The sequence below is a fragment of the Ambystoma mexicanum genome, chromosome 1q (assembly GCF_040938575.1).
Source record: "Ambystoma mexicanum isolate Mex_15411 chromosome 1q, UKY_AmexF1_1, whole genome shotgun sequence".
NCBI classification, from domain to species: Eukaryota; Metazoa; Chordata; class Amphibia; order Caudata; family Ambystomatidae; genus Ambystoma; species Ambystoma mexicanum.
This window is the reverse complement of record NC_090922.1, coordinates 838,918,789-838,938,920: the sequence shown is the minus strand read 5'-3', so window position 1 is coordinate 838,938,920 and position 20,132 is coordinate 838,918,789. Positions and strand designations below refer to the sequence as shown.

The 20,132-nt window shown below is 47.3% G+C and overlaps 1 protein-coding gene across 7 annotated transcripts in view; it reads right to left on the bottom strand.

Moving 5' to 3' along the window:
• The window catches only part of LOC138537634 (ADAMTS-like protein 2), a 678,742-nt gene that overhangs the window by 297,570 nt on the left and 361,040 nt on the right, over nt 1-20,132 (bottom strand). For all 7 annotated transcript variants that reach the window (XM_069641465.1, XM_069641464.1, XM_069641470.1 and 4 more), the window contains exon 7: nt 13,898-13,978. In XM_069641465.1, coding sequence (XP_069497566.1) covers nt 13,898-13,978 — 81 coding nt within the window. The remainder of the gene's footprint in view (nt 1-13,897; nt 13,979-20,132) is intronic.

Genomic DNA, 20,132 nt, shown 5'->3' with positions numbered 1-20,132 from the left:
GCCAATGAAGATAACGTGGAGAACCTGGACAGTAGGAGATTGACGGTATAGGAGGGTTAGTAGAACATATTCATTTTGAGATTTGAGTTTATCGATGGTGTACTCATCACACACATGCTTAGTAATTTTATTTATTCACTTTTACAAAGACAAGACATTTTTCCCTGGCTAAGGGTCACTATATGACTTAAAACTCATTAAGTACATTTAGTGATGCAACAAAAACTACACACCAATTCTATTCTTTATCTAGACATTTTTGGGTGAAATTTAATACAAAATCGTTGCTTTCTTTTTTTTGGTTAATTTTGGTATAAGACTAGAACTGCCAAAAGAAATCTGAAATTATACTGTCACTGATAAATGTGTATTTACTGTAGATCACGTGATATTGAACTGTTTTGGAAAATTCTGACAGATTATTTTCTATTGTTATTGGTTTAGAAAAACGATGTAAAATGTTATTTGTACATAAACTGATTATAGTACTTTAGAAATAAAAGAGATTTTGATTATTTATTTTATTAACAACTAAATAGAAATCCTGGACGTTTTTCCTTTGTGAGTGCAGCATTGTCTAATCACCGGATGGTGTGACATACCCGTTTGACGGGAGGCTTTCATGATGTAGCCTACACAGCCCCAACGGTCTGAATACATTGTATACACTTGGTCGACTCTGCACAGTGAAAGTAATGCCAATTTAGAAGTGAGTTCACGTTAGCAAGATGTTTGTGCTAGTATAGAAGAGGTTCATATTATCAAGTTAAGGAAGACCCCTTCCCAATACATGAAGTGTGACTTGGGATATATGGACGGATGACTCCCTCAAACCCGAATGGGTGGATAGATGGCCAGACGGTGGATCTTGTCCCACATGAACATGTTTTTGGAATCTTCTTTTTTAGAGTAAAAACAGCACCTGGCTGATTCACAGTAACTCGATCATAAGACGTTGACATTAACATATGATAACCCCCAGGGTCAAAGGGGCTCCTAAAGACCTGAGGAGATAAAGCTAGTGGTGTGCAGGGGACGGGAGTGTCCACCAATTGAGGACACGTTGTTCTTTGTGTACAGTTTAGCGATTTATTGTGCCAGAATCGCTTTTTCCCCCTGCACCTTTGAACACTAAACTAGGCATTCCTAAATGTGCACTACCTATTGAGTAATAAGGTGTGAGTTATCTGTATCTATTTCATATACTTGATGAATAGAAGTAGACACAGTTAATAAGCAAGTTGAGAAAATAACATGTTTAGTCTTTTCCGGAACAGCACATGATTTTCCACAGATCAAAAGACAGCTGGGAGCACATTCTAAAGGGCTACCCCAGAGGCATCCAGTGGTCTGCCGCTGTGCTTTCTTTCTTGTGCTCAAGGACACCATCTAACGTTTCTTGGAACTATTTACTAGGAGTCTTGTAGGACAGTAATTCTGTGTCTTTTTCTTGAAACATGCAGGGCAAGAAGGCTCTGTGTATTAGACTCTTGGGGTAGGGAAAGTAGCACAGGAGTTTGCTTTCACAGTTTCAGACCAGAGGATTAACCTGGGACCTTATTCTAGATGGTCCGAAGTTGATTAATAAGGTAGTTTGGGAGAAGTAGGTTAAGGCTATTGAATTAGGTAGGATGTGAGATCGCCATGGCGGATGTAACTTGCACTCTTTGCGACATGTTCCGATGTGGAAGAATGTGTCTCAGCACATGGAGTTGAAAATAGGATTTCTTTGTAAACTCTTGAACTGCCATAAACAAGGCCATCAAATCCAACCACACGTTTCGTTCCAATTATAACCAGTCTTTGGATTGTATATGATGGCTTTGGAAATGACTTTGAAATCTTTCAACATCAAAGAAGTGTTAGTTGTCAAAAGTATTTCTGAAAAGCCAAAGTATGTTCCAATTGGCCTCAGCAGTCGAGCTTTCAGTGGCAATTTTCTCTGTGGCCCTTGGGAAATTCGAAAGGAGAGGTTTGCTGTTTTCGAGTCCAGCACACCACGTCCACTGGTCATGAGTGACTTTTCCCTTTTCTAAAAATCATAAGACGCTGTGCTACTTTTTTAGGTATTGCATTGTGCTTCGATTCCTCAAACTTTCAGAACAATTTTCACCCGCTCCTTTGATGCATGCATGGCTTTTGGCCACAGCCTTTCTCCCTGGAGTATCTTGACATTGAACTAGTTGCAACTTGCACACGTTGTTTCACCACGTTGGACAGGGAGGCTCGTTATGTCTGTACTTTCCTGTAAACCTCTGTTGAATCCTGGCCAAAATCAGAAAGAAGTTCTGTCCACCAGACCAAATTCCCTCTCTGAAGCAGAGGTATTGTTTGGCAAATCACACGATTTATAAATGCACCCTAGACTACAATCGATGAATCTTTGAACGCCAGCTGCTGCTGAAGACCGCAAACCAATGCCTCTAGCAAAGTCCAGGTAAGAGCACCGTCTGAGTATGGCAGTGGTGCTCCCTACTCAATCCAACTACAACAGCAGTGTTAGGAGGATTCTCAAAACCACTACTGGTGAGCGTTCTGAGAAGCCAAACCTAGTGGACCTGAAAAGGTTTACCGCAAAAGTCTCACCAAACAGGTTAAGCATTAAGCATTAGACTAAAAAGATTACAGGTTTGGTGTAAAGTAAGGTTAACACAAAAGTGATTGTCAAGTAAGATTGTCCACACAGGTGAGCATAAACATACACTTATATAGCATGAAGTTAAATTTGTAATCATAATTGGGTGTCTAAATGGGACACACACACACACATCACACATTAGAATTAACACAATTAGTGCTAATATTATAATAGTAGGATTCCTGCATGGGAAGATGGAGGTACTCATTCTGGTCATCTAGGGGGTCAGGCTCCCCACGAAAGTGAAGGCAACGTTAGATGCAGGGAAGGACTTAACGCTGAATGTTAGTGAATGGGGAACAGGAGAACTTCAAAACAGCCTCTCGTACCCCAGACAATAACTCCAGGTAAATCGGTGCTGTTGAGGACAACTGCTTTCACTGTAGGTTGTGGCGTTGGAGTTCTATAAGTGGCAGGTGCTGAGAAGTATTTGTTTGGCAAGTTTGACAGATGAGTCCAGCAAAGCAGTGCTTTTGGTCTCCATCCGTATCCTAATGGTTCCAAAGGGAACCAGACTGGACTCAAAATGAGAAGATGACGAACTTCTTCTGATCCCACATGTCTTGAGGAACGACAGGACACCACAAACAATGTAAGCAGTTCATGGGACGCTGCACAGGGTCTGCAAGCATGAAGACACAGGGCCAGGGGAAACACACTCCAGCGAGTCTCCTCTTCTTGACAGAGAGTAGCAGCAGCAGATAACTAATGTCCAGGGCCCATGGTGAGAGTGTACTGGGAGTTTCGCAGCATGAGGCTGTTCAACATCCATATAACGAGAGAAGCCCCCTCTTCACGTACTGGTTGCCAGCCAGCTGCAGGCCCACAACCCTTGAGAGCGCCAGGGTGAGGGCCTTGATGGTGCTGGACTGGGAATTGGTTAAGCCCACCAGTCAAAGGAACTGCATAGAAAGTTCAGAGCTTTGCTTTATAGACCAGTGTTTGGACAATACTGTATCTTGTGCGCCTGATGCTTGGCTTCATGTTCGACTAAAGAATGTCCCGGCCTAAAGCATGGCCTATGCTGATATACACAATTCTGGGCTGGGCCAACCCCACCGCACCTACCAGGGGGCCTACAACATTCAAATTCTGGGAGGCTGCCCGTTCATGGACAGCCAGCTCAGGTACAATCACGACCTCATAAAACGGGTGGAATGTGTATTGGGACTGTCTGCACCACCTTAGTCAGCCCAAAACTTTTGGGGCATACAAACGACTACTTCCCCGGCTCTGGCCAGAGCACGCAGAGAGGAATGTCCATATAGGGTAATGTCCTACCCCTTCCTGGGCGGAAAGCACAGTGAAGTAAAAAGACAGGGGTCTAAACAGCATTGGCAGCCATTTGGAGCACTTTAGTGAACAAACAGCTGCCATGTGCTAAAAAAGGATGTATGTAAGGATGCAAAAGAGTGCAGCCAAAATGTGTAAGATAAAGGTGCCACTGCCACTGGCATTTCTGAGCCTCACTGAATATGGGGGCAAGCCCATAGAGTCAAAAGAAAGGGAACACTTGCATTCCATGCACATCTCTCCTTAAGGGAGGAAGTAGTGCTACTCCACTGACTTAAATGGCAAGCAGGGTCCCCCTGCACTGTCAGTCTTAAGGGCTGTTAGTCGCCAGGGCACACAAAACAAAATGACATAAATAAGGGAGAGGGGTTAAAAAGGCCCTCACTCCCAAAATGTGGTTCAGAGTCTCAAAATAGCGGATTTATAGACGTCTCATTGAAGTATATGGCAAAGCCAGAAAAAGATACATGTTTCTTAAGAAGCTGAAAAAACAGTCTGATGAAGAGGCCACATCGTGAGGTTTCAGTTGATGCTTGTAACATTAATGCTCACTGCACGTTTTTGGGAGACAATTCCAAAAATAACCACAAGATGGCAGGATCATACAAAACAGGTGAATTTACAATAGCTGTATGTGAAATAAATGTGCTCAACTAAATCGGATATTGGAATTGTAACTTCAACAAATAGGTTGAAGCAGTAGGAAGAAGAGAAAGTGATTCTATAATCAGTCGACAGGCTAGCATGCAAAAGCATCAGAGAATGGCTAAATATAGCAAAGGGTGGAGGCCTTTCCTGGTGTTACATCCGCCCTGCGTCCCGCTACGCGGTGACGCAGGGCGTTATAATAAAAGCCCCGCCCCTGAGCATGGGAGGCAGTTCCGGGCCAACCACGACAGTGTGTGCAGCGTGTCTTCTTTCCTCCGGCTATCACTGCGACACGCAGGCCGCACGGCCTAGCTCCAGCAGATCCAGTCTCCCCGCGCGCAGAGCCGCAGAGGCTGGATCACAACAATGGCAACGAGGTAATCTACTCAACACGCACACGCTCGGCGCTCAACGAGCTACGGATGGGCCACGGCCAGCGCCAGTCAATTTTTGGAACCCGGTGGGGGGCACAAGCACGTGACCCCCACCCACATAAAAAAAATAAAAGAAATGTTTCTTCTCTTCTCCGCGCATCCATGGGAAAGCATCCCCGAACCTGGCCCAAACCACATACGGCGGCCTGCCCAGACGGAGTGGCGCCAAGACTCTGCAGACGCATCCCTGGGGTCAGAAAGTCCAGGGTAAGGCACGTGCGCACGTGTGTGCGCTGGACCTTGCCACTGCGGCCCAGGTGGGCACTCGGAGGGGCCACCCAGGCCACGACACCGAGGTGAGGCAAGCGAATCACAACTATGGCAACCGGAATGTCCACCCCCAGACCCGGCACACCATCAAGACTAGCAGCAAACTTGACGATGTCATCACCACAGGCCCGCCCACAAGGGAGTGCCTCAGGGTTTATCCAGTCGTTTGACCCTTTCACAGATCCGTCGTCAGTTGGCCCCAGGTGGCAGCTATGGATCCAGAAATTCGAAATGTCGATGGGGGGGCTGTGCAAGGACATAACGACTGCCAGGAAAATGAGGTCCAATCTGCTGTTAAACGTGGGGGATGAGGTACTGCGCATATTCAACTCTCTGAATGTTGACGATGGCCAGGAAGCATACACAAATGCGAAAGATGCCCTGACGGCGCATTTCCTCCCCCAAGTAAACCCGCACTATGAGACTTTCATATTCTGCTCCACCTTACAGGCAGAGGAAGAAACACTGGACGCCTACCGCACACGGCTGAGGAAGCTAGCAATGTCCTGTGAGTTCACGAATGTGGAAAAAGAAATCCGGAGGCAAATCATCAATGATATCCAGTAGGAAAAGCTGAGGCGGATGGTACTTGCTGAGAAAGGAATCTCCCTCCAACGGATCCTCGAATTGGGGCGACAAAGAGAACTGGCACACACCAGGGCTCGCCAACATGGGGGCAACGCTACACAAACTGCAACCCGCACTCACCACAGCCATGGGTGTCCCATGTCACCAACAGACAATTCACGAGAGACGAGTCTGGTGGTAGCTTCGCCCAAAACAGGTGGCAACCACGTGTCCCGGGTCCCACGGAGTGTGGATGGTGTGGCGGACCGCGACATGGGCGGCGGATCTGCCCCGCGCAGGGCACCATATGCGGGGCATGTGGTAGGAAGGACCACTATGCGAAGGTATGCCGGTCGGTGGGTACCACGGCACAGCCCCCACAGAGTCCCCAGGAAAGGAGCGGGAACAAAAAGAAGAAAGAGGCCAGCGCAAGACGAGTCGAAACGGCCAACTCTTCGACCGAGGAAGAGGGCGATGATGTCCCAGGCTCACACCATGAAGCTGGCAAGGAACAAGGGAGAAAAGGACGGAAGGTCTACCTGGTATCGGCGCTGGATCAGGGGCAGGCGCCACAAAGAAAGAACTTCCGAAGGCGCAAATGCTTGGTGAACATTCAAGATCAGCAGGTTTGGATGACCATCGACACGGGAGCCTCCGTCAACGTCATGCCCATAAGCATGTTCCAGACGTTACGACCCCAACCGGATCTGAAGGACACAGATACACTGTTGTTTGTGTACGGCAGCAGGAGGCCCCTACCAGTCATCGGCAGATTCCGCACCACTCCAGTCCACGGCGACAACAAGCTATGGTCAAAGATCTATGTCGTGAAGGCAGGGATCGAATGCCTTTTGAGTGGGGACGCGGCGGAGGATCTGGGTCTGGTCAAATTCATCTGCCAAGTCGATGAAGTGCAAGAAGTCGAGAACATTTTGAAGCACTACCCCAAACTGCAAAAGGGGATAGGGTGCCTGAAAGGGAAGACCATCAGGCTTCACATTGATGAATCCGTACAGCCTAAGGCAGTGAGACACAGGAGAACACCGTTCCACATGTGAGAACAGGTGGAAAAAGAACTGAAAGCGTTGGAAGAAGCCGGAATAATTGGAGGTGACTGGGCCAACACCATGGGTCTCCCCGATGGTAGCAACAAGAAAGCCCAAACAGCCCGGAAAAGTCCGGATCTGCATATACATGCGTCTCCCGAACACTGCCATCAAGCGGGAGCGCCACATCACACCCACGCTAGACGAAATAGTGGCCGACCTTACAGGGTCGCGAGTGTTCTCCAAAGTTGACCTAAAAGCGGGATACCACCAGCTAAAACTTCACAGAGACTCTCGCTACATCACAACCTGCGCAGGTACAATGTTACGCTCACCTGACTCCCACGGAGGCGCTGGGCTGGTTCGCACTGCTGTGACCTCTTCTAAGGTGATGCGCAGGGTTCGGAAGACGGACTGGACCGGGCCCCCAAATCTGGCTTGTCTGGCTCGCAGAAGTATCCTTCTGTGGGCGAAAATAGGGGATTAACTGTCTGCGGGGTAATGCAATCGGCCTCCCACTTTCCCCTCTCACCCTCCTCGAAACCCTTCTGTGATTTCTCGTAGCGTCTCACCTTAGGGTCTGGAAGGACGAGCTCTCCATCCTGCTTCTGATGCAGGGGCGCGTTGGTATCCAGTTACTTCACTGGATTTTCGGATTGGTGAGAACCAAACTTGCTTGGCTTCCAGGTAAGTTTTTTGATAAGAGGTTCCCCTTGTGTCCATGCATTAAGTAACTAATGCTAGTGTCTTTTTCCCCATAGGGGCCGGGGTACGGAATGCCGGGGAACAGGCACCGACCCGAGATGAGAGGTGAAATCCTTGTAGAAATCAGGTAAGTCTTTGATGAGCGTTTTTTTGGTAATGTCTTTTCATTCGCTCATTAACGCTGATGTCTTTTTTTCCCCTTAGGGGCCGGGGTCCGGAAATGCCAGGATGCGGTGCGGACCCGAAATGAAGAGGAAATGAATCAACAGGTAAGTCTTAACATGGAGATTTAGCTTTCCTTATTCCCTTCTCTCTCTCACCTTTTGTTCTGGTCTTTTTCTCCCTAGGCACTGGGGCGTGACTGCGAATCCGGATGATCGCTGCTGAACATGGAGGCGCCCTGTAAAGGTGAGTGGAATGCGGCGCTGCAGCGATCGACGCGATGAGCTTTTAAATTAAAGTCTTCCTTTTCAGGATTGTCGGCGAGATGTCTCCGGGATGCGGATTTAGCAGGTAAGGACTTTTCCTTCTTCTGTTCTCTTCTTCTCTTCCTTTGCAGGTGATCCAGGATGCTGGCAGGCGTGGCAGAAGTCAGGATGCGGGAGCAGACACGGTGAGCGTCCATCTGCTAGATGCAGAACAACGCGAAGCACGTGTGGCTGTTCGGGTGGGGTTTAAATAGCCTTGGAAGAAGTTCCAGGTATGTATCCTTCCTCCAATCAGGTATGTATCCTTCCCCGACCACGCCCGGATGGTAAATTAGTCCCACAGGTAAAGTAGTTCCTTTCAGGCCTCAAGGAGGCCGGGATCCTGCAGCATGGTCTACATCAGGTAAGTGCACCCAAGCACTCCCATAATGAGCCTGGCGCCTATGGCGCCAGGACTGATGCCTTTTATGAGCCTGGCGCCATAGGCGCCAGGACACTGGCCAAAGGGCCCCTATATGGGGTTGCTGGGTCCTTCCTTGGGGACTGGATGTCCGCTTTCGAGGACGCAGGGCTTAAACCGGCTCCCCGGGAGCGGGCATCATGACATACAAACGCTTGAGTTTCAGGATTTCGTCTGCGGCTGAAGTTTTTCAACAAACCATCCAAGAAGTCATCCGGGACATACCTGGTGTCCTCAACGTGAGCGACGATATCTTGATTCATGCCCACGATAGGGAAGAACACCTCAAAAGGCTCCAGACCTTACTGAGCAGGTTGGAAGACGCTGGACTGACCATACATAAGGAGAAGTGCGAGTTTCTCAAATCTGAAATCACATTCTTTGGATACAAATTCAGCAGTACCAGCATCTCCCATGACCCCCAGAAGGTTGCGGACATTCAAGCGGCAAGCCCACCACTGACGCCCACCGAGGTGCGCAGTTTCCTGGGAATGGTCACCTACTGCGGTAGGTTCATCTGAAATCTGGCCACCCTCTCGGAGCCCCTACGTGAACTGACCAAACTAAACACCAGGTGAGAATGGGGGCAGGAGTGCCAAGAGGCCATCGAGAACATTAAAGAGTCCCTGTCCGTCGACACGAAGATGGCGTATTATGACACCGAGCTCCCGACGGAACTGTTCGTGGACGCAAGCCCCGTAGGGTTAGGGGCCATTCTCATGCAGGTCACCAGAGAGGGGGAGAAAAGGCCTATCGCATACGCCTCAAGAGCTCTCACGATGACAGAACAGCGGTACTCTCATATCGAGAAGGAGGCCATTGCCGTGCTATGGGGGTGTCGCCACTTCCATCTATACCTCTACGGACAGAGATTCACGGCGATCACAGATCACAAACCTTTGCTGCCAATCTTCATGGGCACGTCGTCACATCCACCGGCACGGATCACCAAATGGTTGCTGCACCTCCAGCAGTACAATTTTGAGCTGGCTTACCAGCCGGGAAGTGGAAACCCGGCGGACTTTCTATCAAGGCACCCGCGAGCGGCAACCTCACAAGAAGTCCAAGTGGCTGAAGAGACCGAGGAGCACATATGCCAGGTGGTGCGAGCCATGAGGCCCAAGGCTGTCAGCATTGAGGACATCGAGTCGGAAACCCACAAAGACCCTTGCTGCGACATCGTGAAAGACGCCATCCTTTCGGGTGACTGGAAGACATTCATGAAGAACACCCACAACAGGACAGTCGAGGCGAAAGTTTTTCTATCTGGGATGTTCACCGTGAGACAAGACTTATCGATCACCGAAAGCGGACTGCTGCTCAGGGGAAATCGAATTGTCATCCCGCCGAGCCTACAAGGGTGAATTGTGGCACTGGCCCACGAAGGACATCAAGGGATGCCGCGGACAAAAGCTCGGATCAGGAACCGGGTGTGGTTCCCACAGATTGACGAACAGGTCGAACATCTGATAAGCACATGCCTACCCTGCCAAATAACCGGAGCCCCGCCTGACCCGGAACCCATTCAGTCAGCGGACCGTGGCTGTGGCCGGTGGGATGCCATCAGCATCGACTTCTGTAAACTATGAGAAGGCCTGTATCTCTTGGTGGCTATCGACGATCACTCACGATACCCCAAGGTCGAGATAGTGGAATCCACAGTGGCGGAGGTGGCCATCCCTGCCATCGAGAAAATGTTTGCTACCCATGGTCTACCAACCACCATCAAGAGCAATAATGGCCCCCCTTTCCAAGGGGAGGAATTCAAACAGTATTTGCAAGAACTAAACATCAAGTACCACCATATCATGCCGAGATGGCCTCAGGTGAATGGCGATGTGGAACGCTTCATGAGGACTCTGAACAAAGTACTGAGGGTGTCGAAGGCAAACGCCAGCCCGTGGAAAATTGACCTGTACTGGTTTCTGTGGAATTACCGGGTCACCCAGCGCAGCACAACGGGTGTCCCGTCAGCCGACCTCATGTATGGCACCGTTATAAAGTCATCGATCCCGCATCACTCCAGCAAAACACTGGATGAGGTTGATCAGGAGCGCACAGAGAGAAGGAGAACGAGTGCCAATGCACACATGAGCTCGAAATGGAGGGCGAAACCATCCGACCACCATGTGGGCGACCAGGTGGTCATGCTGCGAAATCCGACAAGGTCCAAACTGGACACCAGATACGAAGAGCGCCCATGGACCGTCAGTGCGAGGCATGGGACCATGGTGACGGTGACGAGAGGATCCCGCCAGGTGACACAAAATGCGTTGTGTTTTAAGGCGGTACCATGCAACTTGTGGACCGATGGCAAAGGCCACCAGGTCGATGAAGCATCTCAGTCCAACGAAAATGAGCCAGCGCCCCTCCAGGACGAGGCAGAAGCGGGTGACAGGACATGGGAGCAGTGCGGCGAGCCGGACAGGGAAGAGCCGGACAGAGAAGGTGAGCCACCCAATGGGACAGCGGGGGTCAGCCCTAGCCGAGGGCGATATGGTTTAAGAACTGCTAAGAGACCGCCTGCCAGGCTCAAAGACTATGTATGTTAGTCGGCCCCCGGCGGATTGGCAGTAAGGAGGGTCCTGGTATATGAACATTTAATAGTTTTCGTTTGAATTGAAGTTTATGGCACATGTTTGGTTATAGTTAACTTTGTTTGAAATAAAGGTGGAATGTTACATCCGCCCTGCGTCCCGCTACGCGGTGACGCAGGGCGTTATAATAAAAGCCCCGCCCCAGAGCATGGGAGGCAGTTCCGGCCCAACCACGACAGTGTGTGCAGCGTGTCTTCTTTCCTCCAGCTATCGCTGTGACACGCAGGCCGCGCGGCCTAGCTCCAGCAGATCCAGTCTCCCCGCGCGCAGAGCCGCGGAGGCTGGATCACAACACCTGGGTCTGAACTTTCCTCCTTTGTTCATGTTATAGTAAAGAGTCTCTCAAGGCTTCAAGGAGATTGTTATACGGGAAGTCAGGCCAGCCAGTGTTCCAAAAAAGTGTTCAGAAAGGCAAAGTGTATTTGTCACTCTCAACCTGCACCAACAATATGTTCAAGAAAAAATACATCACACCTAATTTTGATTTGTGAAGATTTATTTTCAGTGTGTCAGCCAACATGTTTCTACCTACTAAGGTCTTCCTCAGGGCTTTGAAAGTTACAGTTCCATTCAGGTCTTGGATAATAATGCAAACCAAAGCGCCGAAGAGCTATGACATCGAAACTCAAAATATTGCCGGAAACAATTAATAGACTGATGCCAAGTCACCTGTAAAACAGCCTGTTTAAGGTCCGCGAGACAAGTGTGTCAGTCTGCAGCGTTACTGCAGAGAATGGCATATGGATAGAAGAAGCAGGAAACACCATTCCCAGAGATTATGCACAATAGGCCTGACTCGCAATAGACTGTGTCCCTTCTACAAAGGGTCGATGATTATGTTTGTTAATCCTCATCGCGCTGGTCCACCTCTCTCGTTAGAGTATTCTACAAATAGACTTAACAGTCCCACAGAACTCTTGCCAACTTCTGTTTTTTTTATCCCATATGGTGTCACCGGCTCTTGCCCTTATTCCTCTTGCCATTGGTATAAGGGTTTGGCCACATCCAGGTACTTCCTCTCATACCTCTTTATTCTGTTTTAGGTGACCAACGTGACATCCCCCAGAGGGTAGGTGTGTGAGAGAGCGGTATGTGAGTACTGTGACGAGATGGAAGGCCAGCGCAATGAGGTTTGCCATATGTAATCAAAACCATACCTCTGAGCCACGTTCCTCGTCACAGACCTCATTAATGAGGGTACACCAAATATAGCATTTTTGATCAAAAGAACAATAACACTGAATTAATGCAACATTTCATTATAAAACAAAATCTACCATATCTTTTTTTCGGAGGAGTCATCTGGTTAGGTCTGTCGTGTTTCTGTTCTCCAAGTGTATGAACCAGTCTTCCAGGCAAATCAGATCTTCACTCTCTATACTTCAGTACTTGCGCCCAATCTCCTTGTCCGACGTCTAATATCAACTCTTCGCTAACGTCACTCAGATCTTCTCCTTGCACTACTTATCCAATGAGCTGTTGTCAAACATTTAAATATCTCTATCGACCATCAAATATTAGATCGTGTCTCACTCACACATGCTCAACTCCACTAAGAGTGAAGTTATCTACTTTACAGACAAACAGGCTATATCTTCCTCTCCTCCTCTTCTTCTCTCTGCCGTCACCAAATTGGCTGGCTATCAATGAAACAAAGGGCTGAGTGTAAACTTCTTCTAATCATCTTCAAAACTATCTATGGACTTGGCCCACCCTATCTGTCTGCTCATGCCACTCCCTACTCTCCTCCTCAGATGTTAAAATCATCCTCAGCGTACCTTCTTGGCACCACTCAAGCCCCCTGTGCTCCCTCTCGTTCCCGCTCTCTCTCTCCCCTACTCTGGTATGCTCTTTCTCTCACTCTTTGTGCTACTCCAACACTAACACTATTTAAATCCAACCTCAAAGCTCTTCTTCTTCGGAACAACATGTTTCCTAGCACTCTACGCTACTGCATGACACTGTTTGCCTCTCTCCCACCCCTTCATGGACAACATTACTGCACTTTCCTGTCACCGCTCAATCCTTAATTCAGCACTTCCTCCACCATCCTATTCCTATGTCATTCTGCCGTGTCCTCATCCCTGGTTTATGTTTCCATCTTCCCCTGCAACATCTGGTGTTCAAATCCCATTCTCTCACCCCATTGTAAAGGACCCATGTCCTCCGCTCTGTTATCAATGGTAAATTCTGCATGCGGTTTTGTGCCAAAAATGCACTGCTTTCCCTATGATTTTTTATAAACAAATAAAATACATAAAATAAATAATTGGCAGAAAATAAAGCAGCCTATGAAGTTATAAACAGCAGCCTGAGGGTCCATCCTTATGTGGTGCTGTTTTAGATCTGTTAGCTGACAATTAACGTGTGCACTGATTTTAAGAGCTTCTGCCAAAGATATAAAAATTGCTGATGAATGGCTTGGGCTACTAGGAAGGCAGACTGATGGTGTATTGGCCTCAATGCTCTTCCAGTACCACAAAAATACAAAACATATCATTCCAGAATCATATTATACAGTAGGGGTCCAATTCTTTGGAACGCCTGGCTACTAGATATTATTGCTTTCACTAATTATGCAGCTCTTTAAGACATCTAAAAAACATTTTCTTTAGGAAAACATCCGGCAGTACTAAAAACCAAAGGTCACCATTATCAATTCCCAATTAATGCTGTACCTGTTATGAAATCTGAAGCAGAGTTAGGAAGTTTTTGTTGCCTGCAACACATTGCTAACAAAGCACAATTAAGAAGAATTGTCATAACTGTAAATATATTGAAGAAACATTTCTAGAACACCAAATGGGTTACCTAAAATGTTTTCAGTCTTTCTGCGCTCAATGATCAGAATGTCCAGTGCTCCCGCAGGAATGTGGGTGATCAGTGCATATCCTAGAAAGGGAAGGAGCAAACAGACACCCAAAACATATCAGAACATAATACATAAAAGTCTACACCAACTTCTTCATACACCACAACAATTCCACAGCTTATGCTGTAAGGAAGATTTTCACTACACTTGTTTGTGATCTTGAGAAGAACATCTAATAGGTTAGGTGAAGGGTTTACCCTGGGTTAGGCCTGACTCTCAGAATGGTGGCATGAGTGAGCATGCTGGATTTAATCTGAGTTGGAGAGAGGGCGGTCATAAAGAACAGCATACACAAACACTGGCACGCAATAAAGGATTTTGTAAACAGTATACTTAAAGAAAAATATACTCTTTATAAAAAGTTAGAGTAAAATCTTCAATCAAGGTTAGTATTAAAAAATCAGAGATCAAAACATTAAAGTATCTCAAAAAGAAACACAGTAACACTTTAAGCACGAAAGTAACGCAAAGTGGCAATGTAAATAACATTCAATACTTTGTTTATTTATTTATTTATTTGCATTTGTAAAGCGCACCTACAGCCCGGGGGCATAGTGGCGCTTGTTACAGGAGTTTTCAAAGAATTTTCAATAAGCAAGGTTACATGTGACTGATAGGTCTCTTAAATACAAGTACAGTATTCATCACATTTTTTTGTAGACATAAGAAACAGCTTATTGGTTAGATGAAGAGTTGTGTTTTGAGTGCTTTACAGAAGGCTAGGTGGGACTGAATCATTCTTAGGTTAGGCAGAAGGGCATTCCACTGTGTGGCTGCTATCGTGGGGAAGCTGGATCCTCCTGCACGGACCTTTTTGGTTTTAGGCACCAGGATAAGGTTAGAGTACCCCTCCCTAAGAGGTCTAGTGGCAGTGTGTTTGACGATCCTCTGTACAAGGTACAGAATGCAGTATCATGGAGGCATTTGTGTGCCAGGGAGAGAGTTTTAAAAATGATTCTCTGTTTAACCGGGAGCCAGTGGACCTGTCTCCCGATTTCTGAGATATGTTCTTTCCTTGAGGTCCCACTGGCTGCCCTGAGGGCATTGTTTTGCGCTAGTTGCAGTTTAGAAAGGTTTTTGCATGACGTCCCGGATAGTAGGGCGTTGCAATAGTCTAGTCTAGAGCCAATGATGGCTCTGGCTATGGCAACACAGTTCTGTTGTGATAGGAATGGTCTGGCTGCATTGATGATTTTTGCGTAGTAGGCTGATGATGTGGAGATAGCATTCACTTGTCTGTCCATGGTGAGGTTTGAGTCTAGGTAGACGCCAAGTGTTTTGATATGTTCAGACACCTTGATGGGTGTATTGTCAATAGTGAAGGAGGCGTATTCCTGACTGAGGTTACCCAGGGTGGTGGGTGAGCCGATGAGTAGGAGTTCCGTTTTATCGCTTTTTAAGCAGAGCCAATTGTCAGCCATCCAGGATTGTTGATGTCTTATATAGTATAAACGTATCTCCCATAGTTATAATGGGGATATTATGGGGCAATAATGGGGCAAAGACCAATGAAAGTTTGTTTCTGGCTGTATGTAAAAGGTACATATATATTACCAGAACCCTCCTCTGAGGAGATCCATACACAGGTTTAATGATCAACGGTCTTGGAGAGGAAAATTGCAAAGCAGCCCTCAAGGGGAAGAAAGACTGGGGGTGGGGGGGTCACACCATGCCCCATAATAGCCCCATTATAACTATGGGAGATATGTTTATACTATATAAAACATCAACAAAGTATTGAATGTTATTTCCATTGCCATTTTGTGTTACTTTCATGCTTAAAGTGTTACTGTTTTTCCTTTTGAGCTACTTTACTGTTTTGATCTCTGATTTTTTAGCACCATGGCTGCCTCCAAACCTGGGTCCGGTCTCACTGAATGGGGACTTACCGAGTCATTCCGACCTTGGAGGACCCGGTAAATCCCCATTCAGTAAACCATTCCCCATTCCCATTTGAACCCCCATAGGGCTCAATGGGAATGGGGAAGGCGCTAATTACGGGCCTGCAAATAGGTAGTAAACCCTTACCGCCCACCTCGGAATGACCCCCTGGGTCTGGGTGGCAGTCTCTGGAAGAAAGATCTGCAGGCAAAACCAACAAGAACAGAAGACAGCCACCAATGATAAATCTGGAGGAGGAAGACCCCTTTCCAAGATGCTGATCATGCTACTAGGGTATACAGAAAGGATCTACAGGGTCAGTTCCAGTGTCGGGTTTCTCCAATTGAGCAAGCAGACAAGGCCTGCAGTCAGCCCCTATGACACAGCAAGACGGTGACAGATGTGGAAAAAAGCTCACAGTACCCCAAACATGTGACTCTCAAGTCGGTGGACCCAAGTATAGCAGTAGCAGCAAGGGCTCAATGCTCAATGCTGAGCCATGGGGTTAGGTCAGCTCAGGCTCCGGTCAGGACTGGAACTTTGCAGTTAGGACAAAGAATGATCCCTTCGAGGAAGAATAAAGCAGAAGATATGCCTGAAGAATTCAGGAATGGAGCAGCAGCAGTGCAGTTCGGTTTCCCGAAGCATGCAGGGCCGTCATCTCAGGGTTGGTAGAACACATGATAAAGGGGCTACAGGGAGGCACAAAGAGCACTTGGCATTGGTAGCACACAGGGGACCATATGCACATTTATACTACGGTGCATGGGTATGTGCACAGTTGCCCACCTACCCTTGCATGTACATTATGTTGCGTTGCCTTTGGGTGCATTAACATGTGGTGGCACTGTCCATTGGGCCCATCTATGCTGAGGGACTCGTGCTTGAGATGGTCAGTTGGCCAATGCATTGTCATGTGGGGGTTTGACATTCATACTCACTAGCTTCACTTGGCTGGTGGCTCCAACCTCAGCACTCCCAAGACCCTCGACCCACTGCATGTGGAGTATGCTGCTGGCCTTCTCCTCCTATGGATTCAGGACAAGGGGGTCCATTGCCTATTCACCATTTGAGGAGTAGGAGCTCCCTCCGAGCAGGAGCAGTGCTCAGCCCAGGAGAAGAAAGCCCTGTATGCAAAGCAAATGCAGTAAGCAGGTTGCTAATTCCTGCCTGAAGTCATACCACCGCTCAAAGATGTGTCGGAGCATCCATATTACATAATATTTGCAATTAGCACCACCGCCTGCATTTTGCCTGGAAATCCACGTTCTATTTGAAGTTCGCCGCCGAAATTGAATTTTTTCTCCATTGGGCACCACGAGGAGTGCACATTCTAAGATGGCCGACCTGGGTTCCATGGCCTAGCACCCTCCGACCAACCAAGGCTACGTTTTGCTGCCTAGCGCGGATTGGTCATTGTGGCCTTTATACCCAACAATCAGGCACCGGCAGGCGTTAGCCGGCCCACCTCCCCAAGGCCCAGGAAACAAGGCTGCTTCTTGTCCTCAGCCTGTCACCAGCCGTCATGCCGTCTACCAGAACACCTGCATGAGCTGATATATCTCCTGTGCACTACGAAGGTAACTTTTAAATACCACCCGCCTAGCCACTGATTCTTGCCCTAGTGGCAATCCATTCCGTCTACTTTATTTATGCTCCTGTCTCCGAATACACTACTACTATGAGCCGACTATCTATCCTGCCCTCATGTGCACATTGAACATTGAACCGCAGTATCTTCAGACTATTCCAAGCCCGTTTGAGCCATAGGCGCCTGCTCTAAATATGCTTTGTATTACAATCGTGCTTACACCCTCATATCCCTGACTGTTCGAATTAACCTTTTAACCGAGCAGATACACTGTTTGTCTACACAACTGCTGCACCATTTTATGCCTTAATCTTATGTACGTGTACTTGATCCTATGTACCACATACCTCCCTGCTACACACCATACCCTGGTACACACGCTACGTTGGTACAACTTTCATATCTCACTGCCCCACTTGCATTGCCTTATTGTTGTTGCTGATTTGCAATCTGGCCCAGGTGCCTCACATGCATTGCCTTATTTCTGTTGCTGATCTGTGTTCTGGCCCAGGTGCCTCACATGCGTTGCCTTATTTTAGTTGTTGATTCGTGATCTGGCCCAGGTGCCTCACATGCATTGCCTTATTTTAGTTGTTGATTCGTGATCTGGCCCAGGTGCCTCACATGCATTGCCTTATTGTTGTTGCTGATTTGCAATCTGGCCCACGTGCCTTACATGCATTGCCCTATTGTTGTTGATGATTTGTGTTCTGGCCCAGGTGCCTCACATGCATTGCCTTATTTTTGTTGTTGATTTGTGTTCTGGCTCAGGTGTCTCACATGCATTGCCTTATTTCTGTTGCTGATCTGTGATCTGGCCCAGGCGCCTCTATGTGCATCGCCCTACTCATGCTATTTAACCGTGAAAGATGTTAAGTCTAACAACTTTGCTCTGCTTAATGGCTGCTGCCATTCACTCTGGCATGAGAAGCCAAGTTTGCCTTACTGAGCTCCCGCCAGCACCCATTCTAGCTCCTAGCCCACCTACCTTGACCAAAACAGCTATGAATAATGCCGCCACCCCGCCTCCAATCTAAACACTACAGTGTCTCAGGGACTAAAACCCATGCCTCTCTACCATGTGCCACGTCTGATAGAAACTTTCGATTCCGTGCCAGACTCACCAAACTAAATGTACCACTGAGAAGATCTCTACCACCCACCAACCTGAAAACAAACTACCAGCATATCACGATACCTAGGCACTTTAACTCACCATTGCCACATTCTATGTCTAATATAAATGCAATCACAAGATCAAACTAAACGATACTAACACATCTAAGCCTATACAGGTCAAAGATGTAACTGAGGCACTTTCCCTTAAAGGAGCACTTCTCAATGCAAGATCGCTCGTTGCTCACACCCTTGACATAGCTGACCTAATCACAGAAGGTAATTTGGATTTTCCATGTGATTACTGAGACATGGCTACATAACGCGGCAGGACTGTTGCTTATGTTAGCCATCCCAGGCGGCTATACAATATCTAGACAACACCGAGATGGCGCACAAGGAGGTGGTATCGCCATTATATCTAAAATGTGCCTCTCCCTCAGACTAGTCCCCACCCAATTGCCACAATCTTGTGAAATTCTGCCAGATAAACAACTCACCATTCATTTAATATACAGACCACCGGGTCCTCTTGGTACCTTCGAAGAAGATCTGCGTAATATACTCACCAACAACCTCAAACCATCCTCTCAACTACTCCTACTAGGGGACTTCAAAATAGGTTTTAATGACCCGATGGACAAAAACGCTGCGGCTATAGCTAACACCATTAATGTACTAGGTTTGTCTCAAAAAGTTAACAAACCCACCCAGTTGAAGGGGAGAACATTAGATTGGATTGCGGAGTATAATTGCACAGCTACTATCTCATCCATCATGCCTCTACTCTGGACAGACCACTCACTGGTGTCCTTTAACTTATCCACCACCAGACCCACTCCGACGGCCCCTATACTACCGCCACCATGTTTAACCAGAAGCAAAAAGAGCATCACAGTAGAGAAATTAATCCCTGCTATCTTACCCACACTAAATACATTGCCAGAAAATGTAGATCCCAGTATTCTAGTCCATGAATTCAACAATATCATGCTCACCACATTGGACAAAATTGCCCCTCTTAAACTTAGATCTAGCAAACCCAAAGCCCATTTAAACAAATGGTTTACGCCACAACTCAGAGACCTACGCCTCCTGAAAAGAAAAAGTGAAACCAATTGGAGACTATGCCCCTCCAATGACAATAAAGCCAAATTAACCTCTCTCTCCTCGCACTATAAGAAGATATATGACGACCTGCGAATGACGAAAAGAATGACAAAAAGAGACAAAACACCATGGATAAGGGACATCATGAACCTAAAAGTGAAATAACGATGTAAAATGTTAGAAGCTTATGCCATGAGCATGGTGAAGATATTTAGTGCGTTTACACGTGTACTTATGCTTGGAACCGCAAAAAGCAGAGAATCGTGAGGCTTGCTTATGCTTAGTAGTAAGATAATTGCAGCAAGCGACACCTATACATATCTACCTCAAAAGGGGCACTGTACATAAATATACTTCCACTATGCACAAAAGCAGAATCAACCAAAGGTTACTAAAGGTTTCAGGAGAAGAGCCCCTCAGCAGGCAAATCGAAAACTAAAGACAGAAAGAAACTCAGACACATGCAAATCGTGCCA